The following is a 22,098-nucleotide window of genomic DNA, read 5'->3' as shown; positions in this document are numbered from 1 at the left end:
TGCAGTGGAATTTCACGCTAAGATGCAGCGCTGTTGCTGCAAAGAATGAAGCGATGGAAGATTGTGAGAAGCCAACTCACGTCCTGCACTTCCTCCAGCGGTCGCGCGCCGCATTCGATGTGCTACAAGATCTTGCGCTGTGCTTGCAAGCACTGCGCGGAGGAAGTACCGTACATGAAATGCCCTTGGCGACTAAAAGTGCTGGTGTACAAAGAGGCTGGTGCCTCCGACATGTTCGAGCTCGGCAAGCTCCTCTCCCGAGCAAGAACGCCACGGACACCCCGCTACAGCGCGACTTCATTCAAGAGCAAGCACGCGAAAGCCTAATGCCTCAGTGCATCTTGCACGCGCTAACACGCAAGCTTGAGCTTCGACCCTCTGCGCTCCCCCCTCTCCGCACAGTGCAGAACATCGTGCATCACTACCGGTGCACGCATTTGGCGGCAAGTACAAACACTAGTTGATCGTAGAGGCCATTCAGTGTTCAGCATTTAGTCCACGTGAAGGTGAACATGACGCGGTCACGTTCACTAACGACTACGACGAGACTGGTTTGTCCAAGGAAGTTAACGGCTCGGATGCTCGTCCATTCTTGGTGGGAATGTCCACCAAACGACTCCTCCGCAATGCTATTCGCGGCCCGGGTACCTTCGTTTTGCACCTGGACGCAAGATACACGTTGAACTGCGTCGGGTACCCGGTGCTCGTGTGCGGCATTACGGATGCCTCACGAGCGTTTCATCTGATTGCGCTGTTCACATCGTCGCAACTACAGCAATGTCACTTCACGGCAGCGCTGGTAGCGCTGAGACGGATATATGCGCGCGTGAATGGCAAGGAGATGATTGTGAAGTGCGTTCTAGGCGACGCCGACAAGGTACAGCACAATGCGTTTGCTGAAGGTTTTCCTGACTGTGAGTTTAGGTATCTAATGTTCTTCTATCACGTGATTGCGAAGCTTCGCGAGAAGTCATGCCTCTTGAGCTCGGAGCGCACAGTGCTGGTCTTTCGCGGAATTTATGATCTGCACTTTTCTGGAAGTGAAGCGGAACATAAGGATCGCAAGGGGAAAACACTGCGGGAGTGGGCTGGGCACGACGATTATGCGACGTTTAGCGCGTATGTGGAAGCGCAGTGGCTGCAAGGAAAGTTTACTAACTGGCAGTGCCACCACACGCCAACAGGGTTCGCAACGACGAACAACCCGGTTGAGCAGTTCAACCGGACACTGAAGTGCGACAACACCAGCTAAACACGGGACTTCTCCTCCTGCAGCTTCTTGTTTGTTGTGGCAACCGCTCTATGGCGCTGACGAAGTTCTTGCTGAGACCTGCATGTACGACGACGCTGCAAACTCGCACGATTGGGCTTCGCCGCCGAGGTCTACTGCACGAGAACGTGGTCACGCGCAGTAGAATCGACTTCCTTCTCGGCGATGCTGACCCAGAGCTTGTCCACGTTCGTGCCGTCGCCCGTGCCCGATCCTTCATCCCTGAACTCAACCGGTCGCTGCGAGGAGATGGAGGTGTCAGCCCAGTTTGGGGTGCACTACGGGCGTATGGAGGTTGCAGGACAGCCACGTACTGGATGGCCAGTCAACTTGCGCACCGGGTACTGCCCTTGTCGCTACCATTTGAAAATGGGCTACCACTGCCACTTGCTCTTCGCCCACCAGTCTCGCAGCGAAGTGAACGAAACCGGCGACGAAATCCTTGTCAATCGAGGGATGGCCGGCCGAAGAGTGTCGGCCGTACCCTCCATCGTCTGTAATACGTGACCAAGCAGCAGCCCTCCATCATAGAGCGCTGTGATGTAGTGCAACTTGCTGAAAACTACAACAACGGGTAAGCATTGCAGCACAAACTTCATTTCCTTATTGTCTGCACACGTTAGACCATAACAACGTTGGTACGTCAACGAAGCTGTACGCTCAACACAGCAATACATACCAGTATCCACGCGACCGACAACCCCGCCGACACCGAGGGTAGCTGGGCGTTGCCAATAGCTCCACCTGCGGCCGCGCAGAGAGCTGCCGTAACATCGCACGCCACTGCCACCGCCGAGTCCGAGCCGCGCGCCGCCGCCATCGGCGAGTCCTCACCATCGTGCGCCACCAAAGAATGAGTGAAGGGTGAGGACTCTCACTCAGGGAGGGTTAGGTGATTGCATGTCTCCATTACACAACTGTGAGCGAGCCTGTTTCTGTCATTGTGGTGAGCAGGCTTTTATGGTGCTCGTCAGGGATTTTTAGGTATTTAACATATTTTGTGGTTGTTCACTCACCTGCTGGGTCTCTTGGTTGGGCAGTGCCATGGTTACCTTAGCCGGGTCACCTCTTGATTGGGCAGTGCCATGGTTACCTTAGCCGGGCCACCTCTTGATTGGGCAGTGCGATGGTTACCTTGGCCGGGGCCACCTGATCCAGGAATGACGCGGCAAAATAACCAGGGAGTGATGGGGTGATCTACTGTAAGTTCGCCTGGACTTGCTGGTGCGCACCATCTGGTAAGGCACCGCGCCTCGTGTTGTGTTCTGTGTTGTGTTCTGAGCGTCTGATCGTGCGAGACGCTGCTGGTGATGCTGTCACTCCACCCTTCATTCCCGTCTATGCTGCTTCCAGAGGCCCCGATGTATGGCGGCGACAAGGTTCGGGACTGACGAGTGAAGCAAATTGGAGTCTGCATGTGGCATCTAAGGGACGCAGAATGACGGAAAGGGGTTGTACACGATGCCCAAATGAGCTCCATTGCGGAACTTCCCTTTATCAGTTAGATGTAGGTCCCCGGTGAGGTATGTCCTCAATTCATTGAACCCTCTGAATAAAAGCTGACAGCGCGATCTATTTGAAATCCTGAAACTCCGTATTTTTTATTTGATGTGTATGCTGGTCTTTTGAGAACCCCATAACCCAAAAATCGTTGAACCCACTTTTTGAACAGTGGCTGCGCTGGGGAGGAGAGCTGACAAGGAGTATAGACTACGATTGCAAATCGCATTTCTTGGTGTTGAAGTTTGACCGGAAGGCCAGCGATTTCCAGCGGTAGAAGGATGCTGTGTTGGCGCATCTGACGCAGATACCCAACTGCTGTTGTGTCACCGATCTTCAAGCCGGTTGCTCGGCGCCGACGCTGAGCCACCAGGATTTACTGACGAATGCGGCTGCTGCCACGACTATCGGTGATGATTCGATGCAATACGAATCGACACACACTGGAAACGGCATTATTTCAAGAGCAGGAATCACATGACACGAAGCAGCTCCACAGAATTTTCCCAAGCGCCTATCCGGTAACCATGCCTGCGATGGGTCCAGAAAAAGGCATGCGACCCGTGAGATCCTCAACCATGGCGGAGGGCAGGGATACGAACAAGCTGGGAGCCCAAGCAAGTGGAGGTGGAGTGCGGAAGGACTGCCCGAGAACGCTTGCTGATGAAGTATACTGAACACAAGTAATCTCCAGAATCCCTAGTCTCCTCACTCCAAACGAAGAAACTCCGAACGCCAGGCTCCGAATGCCGATCGCCCGTCAGAGCAACCAGTCGAGATCAGTCGCCGCCTGATTTGTACCAAAAAAGTCCTTCCACGTTTCAAGTATAGTCCAGCCAGATGTACCGACCATGATATGTTAGCACCGACCAGTTTCCTGCCCGATCCATGGCCTGCCCGACGTGCGACGTGATTACGCCGCGCCCGGCCATAGTGAATTCAAGATAAAAAGACTGCTTCTAGAGAGATTGTAGGTACAAACGCCTAACAGACTAGATAATCAGCGTTCAATTTGCCAAGAAGATCGCAAGTGCTGCGGAGTCCTCAGGGGCGGAGTGGTGCTGTCAAGCTTTGAGAGGAATAAGCCTTGCCCGGAGGAACTAACCCTGCCGGCGGCCCTAAGCTGTGAGGCCTGCGTTTGGACGCGTCGTGACCGTGATTACCGCCGTGGAACTCTCCTAAAGGCTAAGACCAAGTTAGGTGGTGGTAGGGCGGCGCGCGCCTTGAAGTGACCTGTCCTATTTCATATTCCAGTTGTTGTTTCTCCTGTTGGTGACCCCGTATTTCATATTAACTGCGTTTCTAGGAGGTTGCTTGTAGCCACCCCAGGATCCAATCGATTGAATACTGGGCGATAGGACTGTATATTGTTTGACTGAGGCTGGCCTCCTTTTGGAGTTGAACTGGCTCAAAGGCTTCTGCTTGCAGTTAATTATCTCCTTGTAGAAGCTGGTGCGCGTGAGTGAAGGGCGATTTCGGGTTTGACCAGTGATCCGGATGAAACTCTAGTAGATTGGTGTACGGACCCCCCCCCCCCCCCCCCCCCCCCGCTCAAGGGTCCAAAAGAATAAGTAGCGGCTGTATATTTACATATTAACTCTCTGTATTTGAAGGTTATTTCGGACGGCTTATCTGTGGTTTCGCCCCCCAGTCGTGGAGACTTACTGTTTGAAGTAACGTAAGCGCTCTACACTCAAGGCCTCTTAATATTGAAAACGACTCAACCGGTGCATTCCGTCCCACCGGAGGTAAGCGACATCTACAAGGATTGCCAAGGTCACACGACAACCTCGTTCGCGGCACCTAGTGCTGCTTCCGAGGACTGCCCCCATTGGGAAATCCGGAACGAAGAGTATTCCCTCGGAAGGGCAGCCCCGTTGCTACGTGCTATACACCTGTGCGACACAAGGCGTTCACCCGCCTTGCCACACTCACCGCCACGATTTATTCAATCTAACGCTCCCGGACTGCTGTTATATGACACAATGGAGTTTAATGCTCGCTGCGCAAGCCGGCGGCAAAGTGTTGCCTTCCGCTTAAGGCTGCGTTTGGCCAAAATAATGTCATGGTGGTAGTGGAAGTGATAGCCGAGTTTGGGCGCACCCTGACTATGGATTTCACCGACATCAGGGAGCTGTTTCGGCGCCTGTGCGCCGTGCGCAATCGGCTGAATCGGCAGGTTACATGTGCACCATTTGTCAGGTCAGCCGATGACTGGAAATTGCTGGCAATGAATGCAAGCCATATTTGGGGGCCAAGTGTCACATTCTTGCCCGAATGGTCTACCTTGGAAAAGATGGAGAAAAAGATGAAGGCAACAAGCGCAGGGCTGACATCCAGTCTATGGATAAAGCCGCTTCGTTTGTGCCGGTCCACCTCACCGCCTCGACTGGTGCGGGTAGGATAAAACCCTCTGCCATGGAATTGGGAAGCGCAAAGGTGGACACGATGACGATGTTTGCTTTTATTGCAAAGGAAGTAGAATAAGATGGGTGAAGTGGGATCCCACGTCAAGCAGGATTGCCCCAACAGCCAGCACGACATGACGTTCGGCGTTGTCAGCAAGGACATCCAACGCGAATCCCAATCGCTGAGTAGTCGGAAGACGGATCATGCGTGTGCGCACAAGGTGCAGCCTGTAAAGCCGTGACCGCGCGTAGAAATCACAGTAGACGCTACTAGCCTTCAAAGGCTTCGCATCAGCGAAAGTGGGATACATTGGAGAATCTACCCGTGCCGCCTAGTAGAAACTCAACCCCTGATTCTACGGTGGTGTCCACAGTGATAGTGACCAAGATATGGCTGACTTCGATGGTAAGGAAGTCGTGCCAGTCAGCAATGTGAAGCCCAAGTCTGCCTCCAAAGAGCTGGAATAAAAGGCGAAGGCTATCGACGATATGGTAAGTCAGTTGTACCCCTTCCTGTTGATGAATTAACAGCAATTTCTTGGGTACAAGATGTGGACATGGACTGACAGGTCGTCATCGGTCTTTGGGACCAAGGGCCCGAATGAAGACTATATGTTTACACTTGGACAATGATCTCAACTGGGAAATACACATCTTGGTACCATTAATTGAATATTATGAGTCCAACTTAGTGTACTCCGCTGACATGTTAGCCGTATTACTAGACACTAACTATTATACTTTGCAATGCGTTTGTCGTTTTCACCTGGTGTTTTGCCCGAATTATAATTTCTGGCGCCCGATATAAAAACAGATGGCCATTAAATCCTCCAATTTATAATCGCCAGCCTCGATATCGATCTCGATTTACGCTATCTGTGGTCGAATTGCCGATCCAAAAACGCAATTCGGGCCGATTTATTTTAAATCGCGATGGCTGTGTACGGATTATAATGCCTCGCTTTTTATATATATAATTTGCAATTGGACACTTACATCTGGACACTTGACGAGTGGTCGGCAGATCGTGCTGCCGATCGGTCGAAGCACCGCAGTTTCCGAAAACCTTCATCGTGCACAAGTGCAGCATGCACTCTATCGACTACCGTTGACGAGCTGTTTTTCTTATGCATGAATATGGAATCTGTATGCAGTATTTGCGATATATTTTGGCCTAACGTGCGAACACTGCAACGATGGTACAAGTTGTTTTTGACCGATGGTGTGGTTGATGAAGGAGATCGAACTAACCGCTCGTCGCGTTGGCCGAGTGTCGTGGTTACCCGTGTTCGAAAGTACGTGAAAGCCCACCCTACATTTTATTTAGAGGAGCTACAGCAGTTCATACGAAACGCTTTTCCTAAAGTGAAATGGTAGTGTAGTATCATGTGGTCTTACATGGCGGGGAGCTGCTCGCGCGACAGACAAGCGGAAATCCCAGTGATGCAAGAGCCGCACGTGCACTCACAGACCAAGCTAATGAGCCGTTAAACACATCCAATAGAGCCGTACCGGAGTAGCAGTGGCCGGCGACGTTACCTCGGTGTCCTGAGAACCAACGATGCGCCCGTTATGTTAAGCAGGAAGAGGTGGTGCGACTTACCTACGCCTGGAGGTCGATTTACTACCGTCTCGCATTTTTATGTCTTCGAATTATTTTATCTCAGAGATCGATCTAAGCCCTAAATCCGAGCGACAAAATATCTGCAAACCACAATAACATGTTAGTTCAAAACTATACATGTTAGTGCATGTTAGTATTGTGTAGTAAGAACAATACGAATAATGTATTGATTAACGTTGTGTGCGAAACAGGATTTTTACTTAGGCAGTGAGTATCCATGTAGTTCTGGCGCTCCACCGCGCTCCTGGAACACTGCTCTAACTTGGTCATGCCCCTTGGTTTTCCTCTCTTCATAAGGCTATGCAGGCAAATTACAAGCGGGCTCCCATGCCAGCTCTTCCCAACATACGCATTTATCTAAATAGAGTGGACGGTAATTCACTGTTCTACGCGCATAAATGCGTTTTTCTTGATATATACCTGGTCCTTCTTCACGGATGGACTGCGTCGGATTCACTAGATGTAGCATCTAAAAAGTCGAAATTTCGGTATAATGGACAAATTTAGATATGTTGTGTGTGCTCAATAATCGAGAAGTGGTGTGCTATGAGGTGAGTGTGGCAAGACCGGCAATGTCACCGGTGAGCTTGAAATGGAATTGACCAGCATATCAGTTTGTTCTTTGGGTGGGGATGTTGGTGGGTTGTTGTTTAGCGGTACAGTCGGGGTTTCAACCGTTGCTGACCCGCTTGTTGTAGTTTCTAAAGACAGCTGAATGTCAGGTGCTTCATCCACTGGCGCTCTACGTATCCAGCACCCATTCATCAAATCAAGTGCGCCCGACGCTGACACCGGTTAGTTCGCGCCATTTACGAGTTGGTCGATAGAATGGAGCGGTTGATCATAATGCGGCAGTGGTGTTATCTTAAAATACATTCTAATATCGAGTAACTAAAAATAATGGTTCTTGTAGCATCTACTAGCTGTATATTTAGACGTATATACTAGTGTGTACTTCACATACTCAATACCGGAAAAGTCTTAACTATTTCGCGAGACACCTCTAATAACTTTACAATACACCTCTAAGGCATTTTAATATAAAGGTCGCAGAATTCGCCCGTTAACTAAATCTCGGTACTACGGTTCGCTTGTCTCATGGGACATGTCATCTACTGTGATTTGCCGGTTCAATAGTGTAGGAAACTACATATTGATATTTGTATTGAACATGATTACATGATGGTTACGCCGAGCACCTTTTTTATTGTTTTGAAAGATGGTGGATTTGCAATTGAAGTTTGGTTGAAGGGCGAAAAATGCGCCCTCTCATCGCGAAAGGGTTAAGATACTTCAACTTAAGCATACGTGATTTGCAAGTATGTACTTATACTTTCGCGGTAATTCCGCCGATGTCACAACGAATTACAACCACAACCCTGCGTTTTTAAAATAAGAAAGCATGTCGGAATGTTTCGTATGGATTATATTTTAAGATGACAAGGTGTCTATAACATAAGATTCGAGAAAGGCGAGTAGTGTCTCTCTTTGTAATAGCTTGCATTATCCCATAGCGTAAGATTGCCGACAGCGGTCGACAGGGCCCTGATTGGTCGGTACGTCGAGTCTGATTCGCTAAAAACACAAAATCATCTCATTCGCTGAAAATCTCAGAACGAGTCCAGAGGGCCGGTGTGGCGCAGCACAAAAGAAAACCTCCAGAGTAGCATTCAGTTTCGTTGTCACTGCTGACACTTGGACTCGGTAGTGGTGCCATCTCCAAGGGAGTTCAAGGACCGGGAATCAAGATGATGTCACTGTCATACCCCTCGCTAATTAATGCGCATTCAAGCTTTTCGCTTCGGCTGGGGGTGCAGCAGCGAAAACGGTGGATACCGATGCGACCACCTCTGCAACAGAGACCCCCTGCTCCTTCGCTTCGGCGGGGACTTCAAGTTCAGCAGCATCCGAAGGTTGTATCGCTTTTGTGGGGACTTCAAGCTCAGCAGCGTCTGAAGGCTCTTTCGCCTTTTGCGGCGATTTCAAGCTCAGCAGCGTCCGACGGCTCGGCAGCGTCAACGCTGGACATGGACGGTGCTGCCTCGATCACAGGACGCCGTTCTTTGTCCATGAACGTCGAGCTCCGCCAGGTTTTCACGTGGCAGCCCTCGATGGGGCCTCGAGCGTGTTCACTGAGCGCTCGAAATACCTCGGCCAAGAACGCAGGTAGGTCGCCGCAGTGAAGATTGTCTCGAGCAGCGAGGGGAAGCAGTCGAAACGCCTCGTCTGTAGCCCTAACATTGGTGACGTTGTGTTGAACAAATGAAGCAAACTCCTTGCGGCTGAGTATCGTTTATCGTCTTCAAGAATGGGTAAGTAGCACCACCTTTCCTCTTTATTGTAACGAATGACAGGATGCATTTTTGACGTTTTCTAAGCGATAAAAATAGTGAAGAAAAAATGCCGCAAACCTCTTGTGCTATCTCTTTTTATCTAAACTAAGTGTTTCGTTGACTCAGGTGCGGGGTCGAAAATCATGTTGATGGCAAGGCGTGCACAGTACGCTTTGATGAGCTCTTGAAAAGCTCCATCTCGGTGCAGCAAACGAAGTTGTTGGAGCAGACCCGATCCAAATTTGCGTTTTATGCCTCTCTCTTCGAGAAACTTGTACATGGTGGTCTGTGCCTGGTTTCCAGCCTGCATAACTAGGGCGGAGTACCTCTCATCGGACGGATCTAGCTGAAAGCCTTGAGGTAAGAATAGCCTCATGAATCCGACAATTTCTTGTGACTGAGACTTGTTTTGTCGGTCATCACAGACCTCCCACAGACTTGGCATTTTGGTGTACCACTGGAACCACGTTGTAGCAGGACACTGAGATGCACTTTTTCTCTTCGGCTTCGATGATGACTGCGTCGCCGTGACAGGTGCAGATACAGAAGTTGTCGTGTCGGGACTCGAGATTTCAACAGTCTCGTTGTTCGATTTTCTCTTCTCCAGCTCAGCCACACGAGCAAACAAACTCTTGTTTTCGTGAATAAGCTGTGCAATGACAGCATTCTGGTGGTTTGTCAGCTCCATCTCACGTGCGACCGTCTTCTCCTCTTCAGCGCTGACCTCACTTCCTTGCGATTCAACTGCACACTCCACGCAAGTAATTCAGACATCGCCACCTTGAGGGAAACAAGACAAATTCGCATCCTCGATGTGTATGGACTCATGGGGTACCGCTCATAGACCTCAGAAAAATTCTGGATTAATGAAGCCACAAAAAAGTCGGCAACTTGCTGATCGATGGTCAGGGCCCTGTCTTCAAGAGCCATGCTTGACGCGAACAGAATACGCACCAGCTTGCGTAGCGCCATTCTCGTTGCGGAATCGAAGTTAGCCAGCGAAGGTACGGTGGGGTTATCATTGGGTTTCTAATCGATGAGAACTATCGAACCTTTCCTGTCCTCATTTGTGGTGTTGAAAACGTATGTGAACGCCTTGTTGGTAGCCGTCATGTACCACATCTGACACATCAGCTTTAGCCTGGCGTTCACTTGCTCCCTTCAGAATCCGGTTGACGTATCCTTGCATTTTTTGTGGGATGGCTGAGTAAGGCGGCGTCGTGGTCTCTGACGTGACACGACCTGGAATGCCATCATTTCCACAGTGAAGAAGCGCGTCCGATATCGGCGTCTGATCCAGCATCGGCGCAGTCTCGTTGTCCTCGGTAGCCTTAAAATGCTCAAGGTCGAGGACGGACGGAACTGGAAACGTTTGCATCGCTAGCGCCATCCAGATAGCGTGTAGGGGACACGTAATAAACGATTTATTTTCTGGGAAGAGAGAAATAACTTGTTCTTCAGACGTCTAGGCCCTGATCAGACGAATGAACAGTACATCGCCCGAAGACACGGTCAGCTTGCTCTTCCGGACAAATGCCAGGTCGGATGCTCGTCCAAACGCATACCCCATGATGCTCAGGAGTGCAGCATCTTGGTAGTCCTTGACCGAACTCGCGTCGTAGTAAAGACCATCTACCAGAAAGCGGAAGCCATCCTTGGTGCACGCAGGTGCCTTACCCACCGTTTATCCCTGCTGTTGCTTTATGCAGTAGCGTTCCAGGAATCGACCCATCTTGGGTAGCCGCTGCTCCATGACATGACGGTTCTTGGGGAAGTCTTCGAGCAACCAGTTCTTGACGTTGTGGTAGTAGCTCATGACAGTGTTGTGCTTTGCTCGCCACCGCGCCCTTGAGCAAAGGCGAGAAACACGGCGAACCGGTCTAACAGCTTCACGAACGCCGCGCCGTTGCTGTCTGTCAGAAAGACTCCACGAACGAAATCCATCGTGACGTTGTCATTTGCTAAGAATGCCTTGAAAACGCTGATCGCCGTCGACTGGGCCCTCTTCGTGTTTTCAGGGGCAAGATCTTGTAGACTCATTGTTTGTGTGGCATGTGTCGGCTGTCTGCTTGATATCCGGTAAATGAGCGAATGGTTTGATTTGAGTAGCGACGGACAAATGTCTGGCTGTCGTTGCCGACGTTATGCGTCGGCCACGTGTCGGCAGGTTGTAAACCTAACCCTACCGTTGGTAATTGGTCAAAATACATGGACAGTCGTCCGTGATTCGCTGAATAAGCGTACCGACCAATCGCATTGGCTCTTCTGAGTATACTGAGGACAAGTTGCTTGCTATCTGTCGGCACTATTACGATATTCATCCTTATCTTATCAGTGTACCTGACCGCTACTGTTTCCTAAGTTATCATGATCACGCTGTCGTCTCGATCATTAAGACTTCGACGGTCGACATCGCTTGGACTATCATTTTTGGAATCTAGATCCTCATCGACAACCTGGACGAATAATCGAGGGGATCAATATTGTCGAGCCAGCATGAATTGATATAAATAAAGGCGATCCGCTCCAGCTTTTCAAAAGACAAACGGTTCCGGCGTTTTATCATGAGGAATGCGTAAATACTCCAAATTAATTCTGAATCTGCTGAAAATGTTGGAACCGCAAACACTTGCACAGTTATTCGATACAAATGTGGATATTCGCTGGTACCATACTCAGCCCAGTACGAAATGCCACTAATTTTGAGATATTCCTGCTTCCCCTGTTGAGACATGAATCAACATCGAGCGTAAACTATCAAGTTCCGATTTACATGCGACGATAGAACCTTTGTCGCCAGCATAAAACGCTTCGATGTGCACCTTCCGTTGTTTCTTCGCTTTAGCTTCTCCTTAGCCAGCCATGGCCTCTCAAATGATTTTGGTGTCAGCATGTACACAAATACCATCGAATCCGTGCTTAGAAATTCTCAGCGCTTACGCACAATGGTAAGCAGCTCAGCAGAGAGGGACGGGCTGATATCCGCATTTGCTACCCACGAAGTTTCAAGGCGAGTAAAATATTCGAACACCTTGAATAAATCTCCACTTTCACTCTCGGGTTTACCGATAATATTGGACGGGAACTCCAGCACCTCTTTGGGCTAATGTAGACCGGCCCAAAGCCAGTATCCCCTACAAACTGTCTAAATTCCACGACACACACTTAGGTTTTGATACCCGACAAAATCTGATCGTATTCGAATTCGAGAAGCGAAAGCCCCGCGTACTTTACACACAGTAAGCTGTAGCATTATCTGTACTGCGAGTACCACCGCGTTAGAATTATCATTTTGAGCACCGTTTTAACCTTGATTCGCATTCCATAACTTCTTGAATGCTGCAGCCACAAAACCACGCTCCTTGATAAACTTAACCACCGTCGTAGCGTTTGGAATTACGTTCGAGAAAGTATCGATGCGACAGACATCCTTAATAAGCAAATTCATTTCGTGGGCAGCACAGCCATTTGCAAAAATGTGCGGGTACTTTTCATAATAATGGCCCAAGCTCCGTGCATGGAGGGAGTGTTGTCAATTACCATCCCAACGCACTTTCAACGCCCAGTTCGCAGACCACATCCAAAATCTCGGCGGCAATCACCTCTGATTTTGAGATATGGCGACGGTCGACTTGGTGCCGAACATAAATGGTTTCATACCAGGAATAAGCACGACGTAATTTTCCGTTGATGTCAGACGGGCTATCACTCGAAAGCGTGAAAGACGTCATACTAGCCACGAGGGACATCCTTTTACCGAATAGGTATTCGTACCTCTTGGTTAAAAGAGAATCGGATCCAGTGTTAGCACGTGGCTTAAACGGCACGTACGCTGGGCGCAACGCTTGTAGCAGCTCTCGCACAGCATCAGAATCTACGGGCCGAACAGGAATACCAGTCCTCAATACAAAATTCGCTAAAGCTTCAGTGATTCGAGCACATTCAGCATATGTGGGCAAATCTACCCATGTTGTCACAGCTGCGTTATTGGCCATTGAACTGGTGATTCAGGTGGCGCTTCATCAGCTTTCTCCTCGGTACTGCCTATCACGACCGTGTGATTGACCTCCATTCTCTTGTGTTTTTGTTTTAGAAGGCCCTTGAAAAACACCTTCTCTTTCTCCGAAACAGCTGTGTAAGTTGCGCTCTTGTGTTTGGATATGCGGTCTCGACTCCATAGAATCTTTTTTGTTGTACCATGGGTATATACCGTTATTGTTGCCGATCCTGGATAGGAACTCGTTAATGTCGAACTTCGCTGGGTCTGGAGTTGATCTTTTGTACTTGAGCTTGTCGACTAGGCTCGCCATCGTGTCTGGTGGCAAATTGAACAATGAAAAGCATTTAACAAAATATGCCCCATAAGAAAGCAAACACAAGACGTACTTTAGGATCTATCCAAAGCGCGTGCCTTGAATAGCAATGGTGCACGAGAAATCTAGGACGAAATCTTCTTATGATAACCACCCAATCTCAGTATTCAACTTCGAGGTAAGTCATATTTACATATTCAATGTCTCTCACATTCTTGGATATTTTTTTATGAGTTGAGACCATAAGATTGCTTAGTTGCTTCATTATAGGAGAGCACCCCAATATTTTTAATAAAAACTAAAATAATAGAGAACGACAAGTAATGTGCAATGCTGTCACAAATATGCGTTGTAAACCACGTGTACCTCCAAACCGGATCAAACTTGAGAGTCTGTTGAAAGCATGGCATGTAGGATTTGGAAATGTACTTCAGATAAGCTTATAGCCATCATGAGTAGGCAATTGAGCACAGGCTGTCCGCAAGCTGAGCAAAGTAAGTTAAGTCAGTTCAACATATTCTGATCCACTTGTGCGGACATGAAGATGACGAGAATGTCATACAGAAGTTTGCATGGTTCTATTAGCACATTAAACGTGCCACCGGTAAACAAAACGTTTCTTTTGAACCTAAGTACGAATCGCGATTTAACCAGATGAATCGAAAGAGCTGTGCATTGTGCTCCTGTTAAGATATTGATCGTTAGCATATGCTGAGAACTCATGGAGTTACATCGAACGAAAACGAAATCTCATTTTCCGGACCCCCGAAGTCTTGGATTTTATTTCGGGCGTGTGACCTCAACATTATTTTAAATTTTACGTTATTGTTTATTGTCGATAAGCTCGTGTAAAAAGCAATCTAAGTAGAGTTCATTTCACTTTCTACTAGTGTTTTTAGCTTTTAACATTTTTGATGTCCGGTTATGTACGAATTTTGATTGGTCAACTTTAGACACGATTATCTCGAAAACGCTAAATGGTTGATAAGTAACAATTTTGTTTCCCGTGGTTCACAAGATACTTTCTGATCCGTATTGATGATCAGTCGTTATGACGCTGGACGTATGTCTTGCGCAACAAAACAGAAGTAAATGACAAAGGTTAAAACGTTGTTACAACAGTTAGAATGTGATTAGGAGTTCGCGATAATACGTATCAAATCTGATGGAAGTTCTAAGTTTGTAAGCCGAGCCTTTAGCAGGTTTGGCAGGTAGTATTCCAAAAGTCAAACGCATAATGTCCCGAAGAAATGCTGAGTGAGTAAGGTAAGGGTGCACTGGTATGACAGAACGATGGTACGTATATATATATATATATATATATATATATATATATATAACATACGTACCAAATAGAACACCAATGAGTCGACGAAATAAGATGCCTAATCGGAAGGTGACCTTATGTAACGCGCCACTTTCCTGCAATACGTGGGAAAACGCGCCTTGAAGTTGATATGATCAGCCTCGGTTTTTTCGTTCGCCTCTCGGGCCCTTTTCATGCGAAAGCGTTCGTTGTTATACTCCATGTCAGTCATCGTGTCTAGTTTATGCCGGGGTTTCCACTTCCTATACGGTGATACCGTCCCAGGATACATTAAAGACCTTTCCACTATCACTCCAATACGCCATAACTTTCTTCAAACGAACCCGCGCAGACAACTAGGGGAAACTTCAAGTGCAAGTACTTGGAATTGAACACGACGATTTCAAATGGATAAACACAGCATTTGGGCTCGACAATTGGCTTTGCAACTTGAAATAGAGTTCAAGTTCAATTTGAAGTTGCAGAGCAAAACCTACATATGCATGAGGAACAAGTAGAGTGTCGTGTGGAGAGGTAGTGACAACTAGCTAGCGAAGCACGTGTATAACTCAATCAGATCTCTATTTACTTTGTAGTGCGGATTGTCAACTGCGACGGCATCTTGACTAAGTGTTTCTGCTCCTTATAGTTCCTCTGCAAGTGCTACTATACAATATGTGACGACTGATTGCGATATCGCTGGCTTCGCGCCCCGTTCCGCTCGCCATTGTTCATCCCTGGCACTCGTTCTGAGTTCTCGTCCTTTCGCAGGTCGGTCTGCTCGTCAGCCGTCCCGTCCTCAACTACTCGCCTGGCTTACCAGGTCTCGATGTCCTCGCCCGGCTTGCTCGTTAGTCGCCGGATTCGGAACAGAACTCGCTCTCCAGCCGTCGAGCACGAAAAGGATATCGCTTCGCAGCCGTCGGGTACGAGTCCCTACGGTCGCGGCCCTGTCGTGCTGTAGCTCGTGCAGCAATCCTGCCGTACGCGAAGTCCGTTGGGTTCACGTACTACGCTGATGCCTACTTCGATACCGTCACCAATTGCCTCGCTCGCGCCTGTCGTCTCACTCGTTGCCGTGACGCTGACCTCCTTACAGCTCACTTGAATCGGTAGGTTAAGTTGCGTAGACATCGGAGGACTCGAGGCGTGATTTGTGTATGTGTGCTTTGGGAGGCTTGGACACCCGCAGAATAGCAAGTTAATGTCCGTCGTAGGACCTGATTTCGATTCCTCTGTGATGGAGAGGATACCAAGCCACGAGGTCGACCTTGGACAGCACAGTACGGACCGTTGCCTGGTTGGCAGAGGGCTGCCTGAGGGGTCCAGTGGGGGACAGTGGAGAGTGTCAGTTGTAGTGAGGCCTGCTTTTTGGCTTCTCCGATCCTACAAGAAAACCCTTGGCTAGATAACCAGTTAACCCATTTTTGCCAAGTTCGTTCGTATATTCTATGACTTTGGGGTGCCAGTGACTGGGTTTGTAGTTGGTTAAGAACATTTTGTAGATACGCCGGACTTCCTCTGGTATCTGTTCCTGCGTCCACGAGCACGCCATATCAGTCCAAATATTTGCAAAGGGCGCTGCCCACGCTCTTGACCCGGCATCGGCGAGGACGTTGTAGGCACCAGGCAAATGTCCGGTAGAAACCCGAATTCCGTGGCAAGCTTCGCTGAGACGGATAGCCCTGTTCAGTTCTTGAGCCAACGTGTTGATGCTACTTAAATAGTTCGTCCAGGCTGCAGCACTCGTATTGTCCGCCCAGGTGTGTACGTGTAGTATTTCACCCTTGCAGCTAGTTGACCATTCGGGACCCCAGATACAGACAGCAAGCGCGATGCAGAATTATTTGCGGATGTTAACATTGAAGCCGTATCTCCACGATCCTTTCGTAATAAGTTCCAATTCACAGTCGTCGTACTTCAGCTGGATAAATCTTTTTCGTGCCGGGTCGAGTACTGCCAACCCCATGTTGCTTGCGTCCACGTACATGTGGATGCCGATGGCGGGTTCATCTCAAACCAAGGAGGATGGGAGGGACCGGCATCGACCGTGCCCAAGATACTCTCGCACCATTTTAGATATTTCCGCATCGCGATGTTGATGTTGATTGTGCCCCAACGAGAATTTCTGGTAGCTACTAGTTTTTCTTTTCTACGCAGGCACATGGTCACGTGCCCGAGGCTGCTGAATAGGCATTGAAGCTGGTGTCGAGATATCTTTGCTCGCCTTATACCTGTTTGCTCCCGGAGTTCGGATTTCTGATGGCGTTTTGCGGTTGACACCGACACTGTTCGATGTGTGGTCGTCGCCCCACTCGTAGGTGAAGAAAGGGTTTCTGTCTGAGGGGTACACGGGCGTGTCGAAACCAAACAGACGCCTAGTGGTTTTCAACCCAACATGAGGAATAGAAGTAGCTTGCATAAAGGTGCCATCCGAATACGTCTCGAACCTCCAAACCGATCCAAGATTCTTTACATAACCAGCCGCAAATAATCTTCGAGCGTTTGCTCTACCCCCATGGAGATTGTCATCAATCTGTATTTTGCTGCGAGGGACGGCAGTACGGGACGCACGAATGTTTTTTAGAAACCTTGAAATTACAATTCCTGTCATAGTTGAAGTAGAGCTGTCATGAGTAGGGGGTATCTCCGTTTTTACCAACGAGACGATTTCTGCTGTTTTTTAGTTGTCTTTCGCAGCGCTGTCTGTACTCCTCGCACCGATCCTTCTATACACAGAGCAAACATCAAACCGATGAACATGACGTAGTTGTGACTGGCGTTTGCTCAAGTCAACCTCCAAATCCGTCTGGTCCAGCTGTATTGAAATAGAACGGACCCTTCTTGTGCTGAATCAGCGCCGTTATTGAGATGTGGTCCGTTCAGTCTTTTACAACAGTACTTCGCGTTATCGCTGTTGTTTTTCTTGGAGCTGTTGCCTTTCAGATACAGTTGGAAGCCGCATTTCGTAGCAAACGCTTTCCGCCAACGTTGGCCAACACTTTGAGATCCAAATGTATCCTAGCCTATAATCCTGTGCTTTCTGTATCCTTCCCCAACCTGAACAAAGTGCGGATGTTTTTGAATATCGGAAGAATACAACACATATCTCCTTTTGGATGTGTGTCATAATTAGTTCATATACTCTTGGCAGGTAATGTTCGACGCACAACATAGTATTGAGATAGTGTCTCGAGCCTATGGACGACAGCCTGCCACAGAGAACGAGCCTACACGCCCAACATCAGCAGTGGGAGACAAAGTGCAACTTAGTGATAGTGGTAGAACTATTGCCACTACCTTCCGTAAAGAGAAACGGAGGCGTGATGACACAGTGGGAACACCTGACAAAGTGCCCAACAGAGCACGTAGAGAAACGCAACGGTCTGTGCGGCTTGATAGGACCAGAAGATGTTAAGGGAACTTCTATCTGCGCTTTCTACGCCAAGGTAGCCATTTAACAAGAACCATAGCGGAAGCCGCCAACGTCCAACCAGCACAAGGTTCAAGTCAGCGAGCCATCAAACTCCAGCACCGTTTGTCTTAGTAAAACGGCATCAATTGGAATTTGAAGCACCACTCTTGCCTCCGGGAGAGTGTTGTTTCTAGCCCACTTTGCCAAACCTCGAGGCTCATCTGTGAGAGTATTTCTGAGCTTCACATCCAACTGCCGAGGTGGCCGGCCGCCGTCTCTTTGTAGATTACAAACAGGAACGAATGAAGAAGTGAGAATAGCTACACCGTCCCTGACACCATGTCTTCCATTTTCGCTGGGAGATCCCGAGTGCAGCAGCCCTCAGCCCGCTGTCGCGGCCTTCAAGCCAGGTGGTTTCGGATGGGGTGCCCTCTGTGTGTCAAAAACACGTGACTTGTCGACCTAATAAGCGTGAAGGGTCGTAAGGCGAGCCTTCGGCCAGGAGCGTTTGCTTCACACCTGGAACCCTAGAGTGGGTGGATTTCGATGACGTTTTGGCGGCGTTTAACGGAGATGGTGCCTTGTGCGGTCAAAATATCTAGCTTGGAGCCGGACAGCAACCGCATCAGCAGACGGCATCCACGAACCACAAGTCAGCACTCCGATACCTGGGCTGCGGTATCAAGAATATCCAAGCAGGTCAAGACGAGGCCAGTATCTTGTCCTTGACGAGTCAGTACTCACCCGCCTCTCAAATGTACAAATCATATCTCTCGGGGCAATTCTCAAAGCTAACGTGGACCCAAGGTAGAAATCCGCCTCATTCACGATCTGTGATTTCCTCCGGGGAGTCAACCAATGATGCCTCCGCAAAAAGGGAATCTCCAGAAGTGCGATATCTTCACGTAGCTGCGGTAAGCAGACGCGTCAAGGAATGTCACGCTTCCAACCACGCGTCACGATATACATTATGAAGGGCGATGTAAAGCAAGCGTTCCGTCATCTCTTGGTGATAATCCAGAGTGTTAAGTGGGTGGGAACACGCATTGATCAGCTACATGCTGTCATCTTCGATTCCTCCGCGCCATTCGGATGGACGGGATCACCCGCATGTTTAGGAGCCTTTGGGGGCGGGGGTCAATTTTGTGGTTATTAGGACAAGAGAGCCCGGCGTCACCCACACTGCTGAGGAACTGCTTAACCTGTTGACTGGCATGTTGGTTGAATATGAAATATACGACATGTCTAGATGTACAGCTGTGACCGATAGTGGATACAATCTGTGTGGTTCAACTGAAATTCGGACTGTATATAACTGGATGCCTTGTGCCGACCACAAGATCGTTACCATGATAACGACATTTTGTTACAAAGTCTCTAATACTGTGCTCGGTAGTTCGGTAATGAAATCCATACAATGTGGCGCCATCGCTGGGCTGGAGTATCACGACTGTTCAAAAGTCCCGGGGGTCGCTCGTTACGTGCCTTGACTCGAGCGCAAATTTCGCAGCCTTTAACGTATTTTGCAATATCGCTAATCATTCTAGGCCAATAGAAGTGTCATTCGATCAGACGGCTGTTACATCGAGGGTCTAAAAGTCGCAGTAGAGCTTTGGTGGTGTCGTCTTCATCATAACGTCTGACTGACTCAGTCCCTGCAGCCGATAGAGGTGCATCAACCCGTTGACGAACTTGCTGGCGAGTTGATCTCGCAGCCGATGTGACTAGCTCATTACCGCCCATAAAGTCAGGTCTGCGCGAAATGCCGTCGGCAACAGTGTTGATTACTCCTTTGATGTACCGTATTTGAAATTGAATCTCTGCCGGTTCATCGCACCACCACGCAATACGGCGAGAGATCGATTTTAGTTTGAACACGGTCTATAGCCTCTTATGAACTGTTTCCACGACAATAGGTCGATCGAAGAGATACACTCACCACGTACAAAGCCCAAACAAAATGGCCAGAAGCTCTTTTAATTCTGCGGCTTTGTATTTCCGCCCTCCAAATGCCACTGGTCTTTCGATCTCGACGCCGTCTTGCAATGCTTTCTGATAAAGCAGCCCACGTGTCACAGGTGGTAGCTCAGCCGAAAGCTTTTGTCTGAACAAGCTCGGATATTTGCACAGATATGGATACACCAGATGATCTTTGAAGTCCTCAATGAATTTAGCTCGAGTAATCTGAGGCACCTCTGTTGGCTGGATCACAAGAACAAACTCGATCTCGTGCGGCCTTTTCATCAGTCTACGAAACCGCTTCAGCGAGATTACTCATGTTTCTCCCGTTTCCATTACGTAATATGTCTGCTGGTCGGCTAACTTGACAGAATCTTTCTTCCGGACACGTTCGTGATGCAGAATAAGTACGGCTAGTCGTGCCTGCAACGTCTTCATCGATAGCCCAATGGTGCCAGTTCTCCAGTCAGTTCGACGATTTTCTGCTCGAAGCCACGGCATTCCAAGCAAAAGCTGCTTACCTTCTGGTACTGGTAAGACAAGAAACTCCGCAGTGTACGGCTCCATCCCTTCGATACTAATTGTCAATTTCGGGGTTGGTTTTGGCACCACAACAGTCTCGGAGTTCGCCATGGTCAACGATAGAACAGCGTCATGCTCACGTACTTCTGAGTTCAAACCGATTGACAAACTCAGGAGTTGCTGCGTTAATCGACGTCCACTATCAATGAAGTCACGTGCGTCTATCATGTTCTTGTTTTTCAAAATACATCATTTCACGTCAACAAACCGATTTTCGGGTTGTCTTCCAGAGTGAATAGATACTTCCTCATCCTGGACAGTCTCAGCAACATCACATTCCACATCAGTAGTATTTTCCACGCCAACCTCCACTAAACCACGTTTGTCCCTTGTAATGGGCTTGGGACCGAACTCACTTGATCACCCGTCATCAGGTTTGCTTACTCGTTTAAATGGTTCTCGGAGTCTTCGTTGTGGTAAACTATCAGCTTGCCAACGAGTGCGTAGTATTTCGCTTTGTAGTCGGTCTTGTTTGTGTTGCCCTACATGCGCAGCGATTGTGGTCGCTTCTCCGGATATTTTACCCAGCAGTTGCCAGGGTTGTGATACCATTTATCACAGTGTGGACACTTTGTTTTGCAGTTGGCCAAGTTGGTGTTGTTGGAAGATTTCGCATTTTTGTTGCTGGTTTTCCCAGTCAACTTGGCCTTGGACTCTCCACTTCTCGCTGGCGACTCCCGGTTTATTTTCTTCGAGTCGGTTTAACTCAACTTCCCTGACACCTTCTGCCATCACGTCCTCCAAGGTATCTGGTTTCATTCGAAGAATTTGCTTACGTGGATTCCTGCTCTTTAAGCGTTGAAGGAAAGTTTCCTTCGCAAACGTAGGGTCAATTGGGGCCTGTCAAAGCTTTTGTTGAAACTTCGCCACGTAGCCTTGGTTGTTACCACGTTGTTTGAAGTTTAGCAAGTCATTGCGCATTTTTTGTTGAACGTTTGGCTCCTTGAAGATCTTCTCCGTCGCGATTGTTTTTTTTTTTTCATCACGCTCCACGTCTTCACCGTGGTGATGCTAGTCATATATGTTTCGTACCCATGTAACGGCGTTCTTCTTGACGCCCCGGACCAGGTCTCGAGCAAGATCTGCATTATCGCTCGCGAAGTCGTAAGCCTTGAAGGTAATGTACGACTCAAATTAAAAGACAAAGTGTTTTAGCTTCTGGCCGTCGATGTCACCGTCGAAGATTGGTGGGTTTGTGTCCATTTTCCGCCATTTGCGGTTGTTTGACGCGTTCATGTTGACGTCCATCTCGCCATTAGGCGTTAGTTGTTGCATCGGAGCTGGTGTTGCAGTTGACTGTCCCATCCGCGCGACTGCGTCGGCGGTTCGCTGAGCGGGCTCCTGGACTTGATTCGCACTCCAATATGCGTCTGCAGATCAGCAACAGC

The 22,098-nt window shown here is 48.7% G+C and overlaps 1 protein-coding gene across 1 annotated transcript; it reads left to right on the top strand.

The window, feature by feature from the left end:
* Positions 1-601: 601 nt before the first annotated feature.
* On the top strand, positions 602-1,252 carry IUM83_18903 (uncharacterized protein; the record flags this gene model as incomplete). The annotated part of the gene is made up of 1 exon (XM_067943927.1): positions 602-1,252. The coding sequence occupies one exon, from the start codon at positions 602-604 to the stop codon at positions 1,250-1,252; it is 651 nt and encodes a 216-aa protein (XP_067798020.1).
* Positions 1,253-22,098: the final 20,846 nt, after the last annotated feature.

Source organism: Phytophthora cinnamomi (assembly GCF_018691715.1).
Source record: "Phytophthora cinnamomi strain GKB4 chromosome Unknown Contig11, whole genome shotgun sequence".
NCBI lineage: Eukaryota > Oomycota > Peronosporomycetes > Peronosporales > Peronosporaceae > Phytophthora > Phytophthora cinnamomi.
Note: the sequence above shows the minus strand (reverse complement) of the source record. Positions and strands in the feature narration are given on the sequence as shown.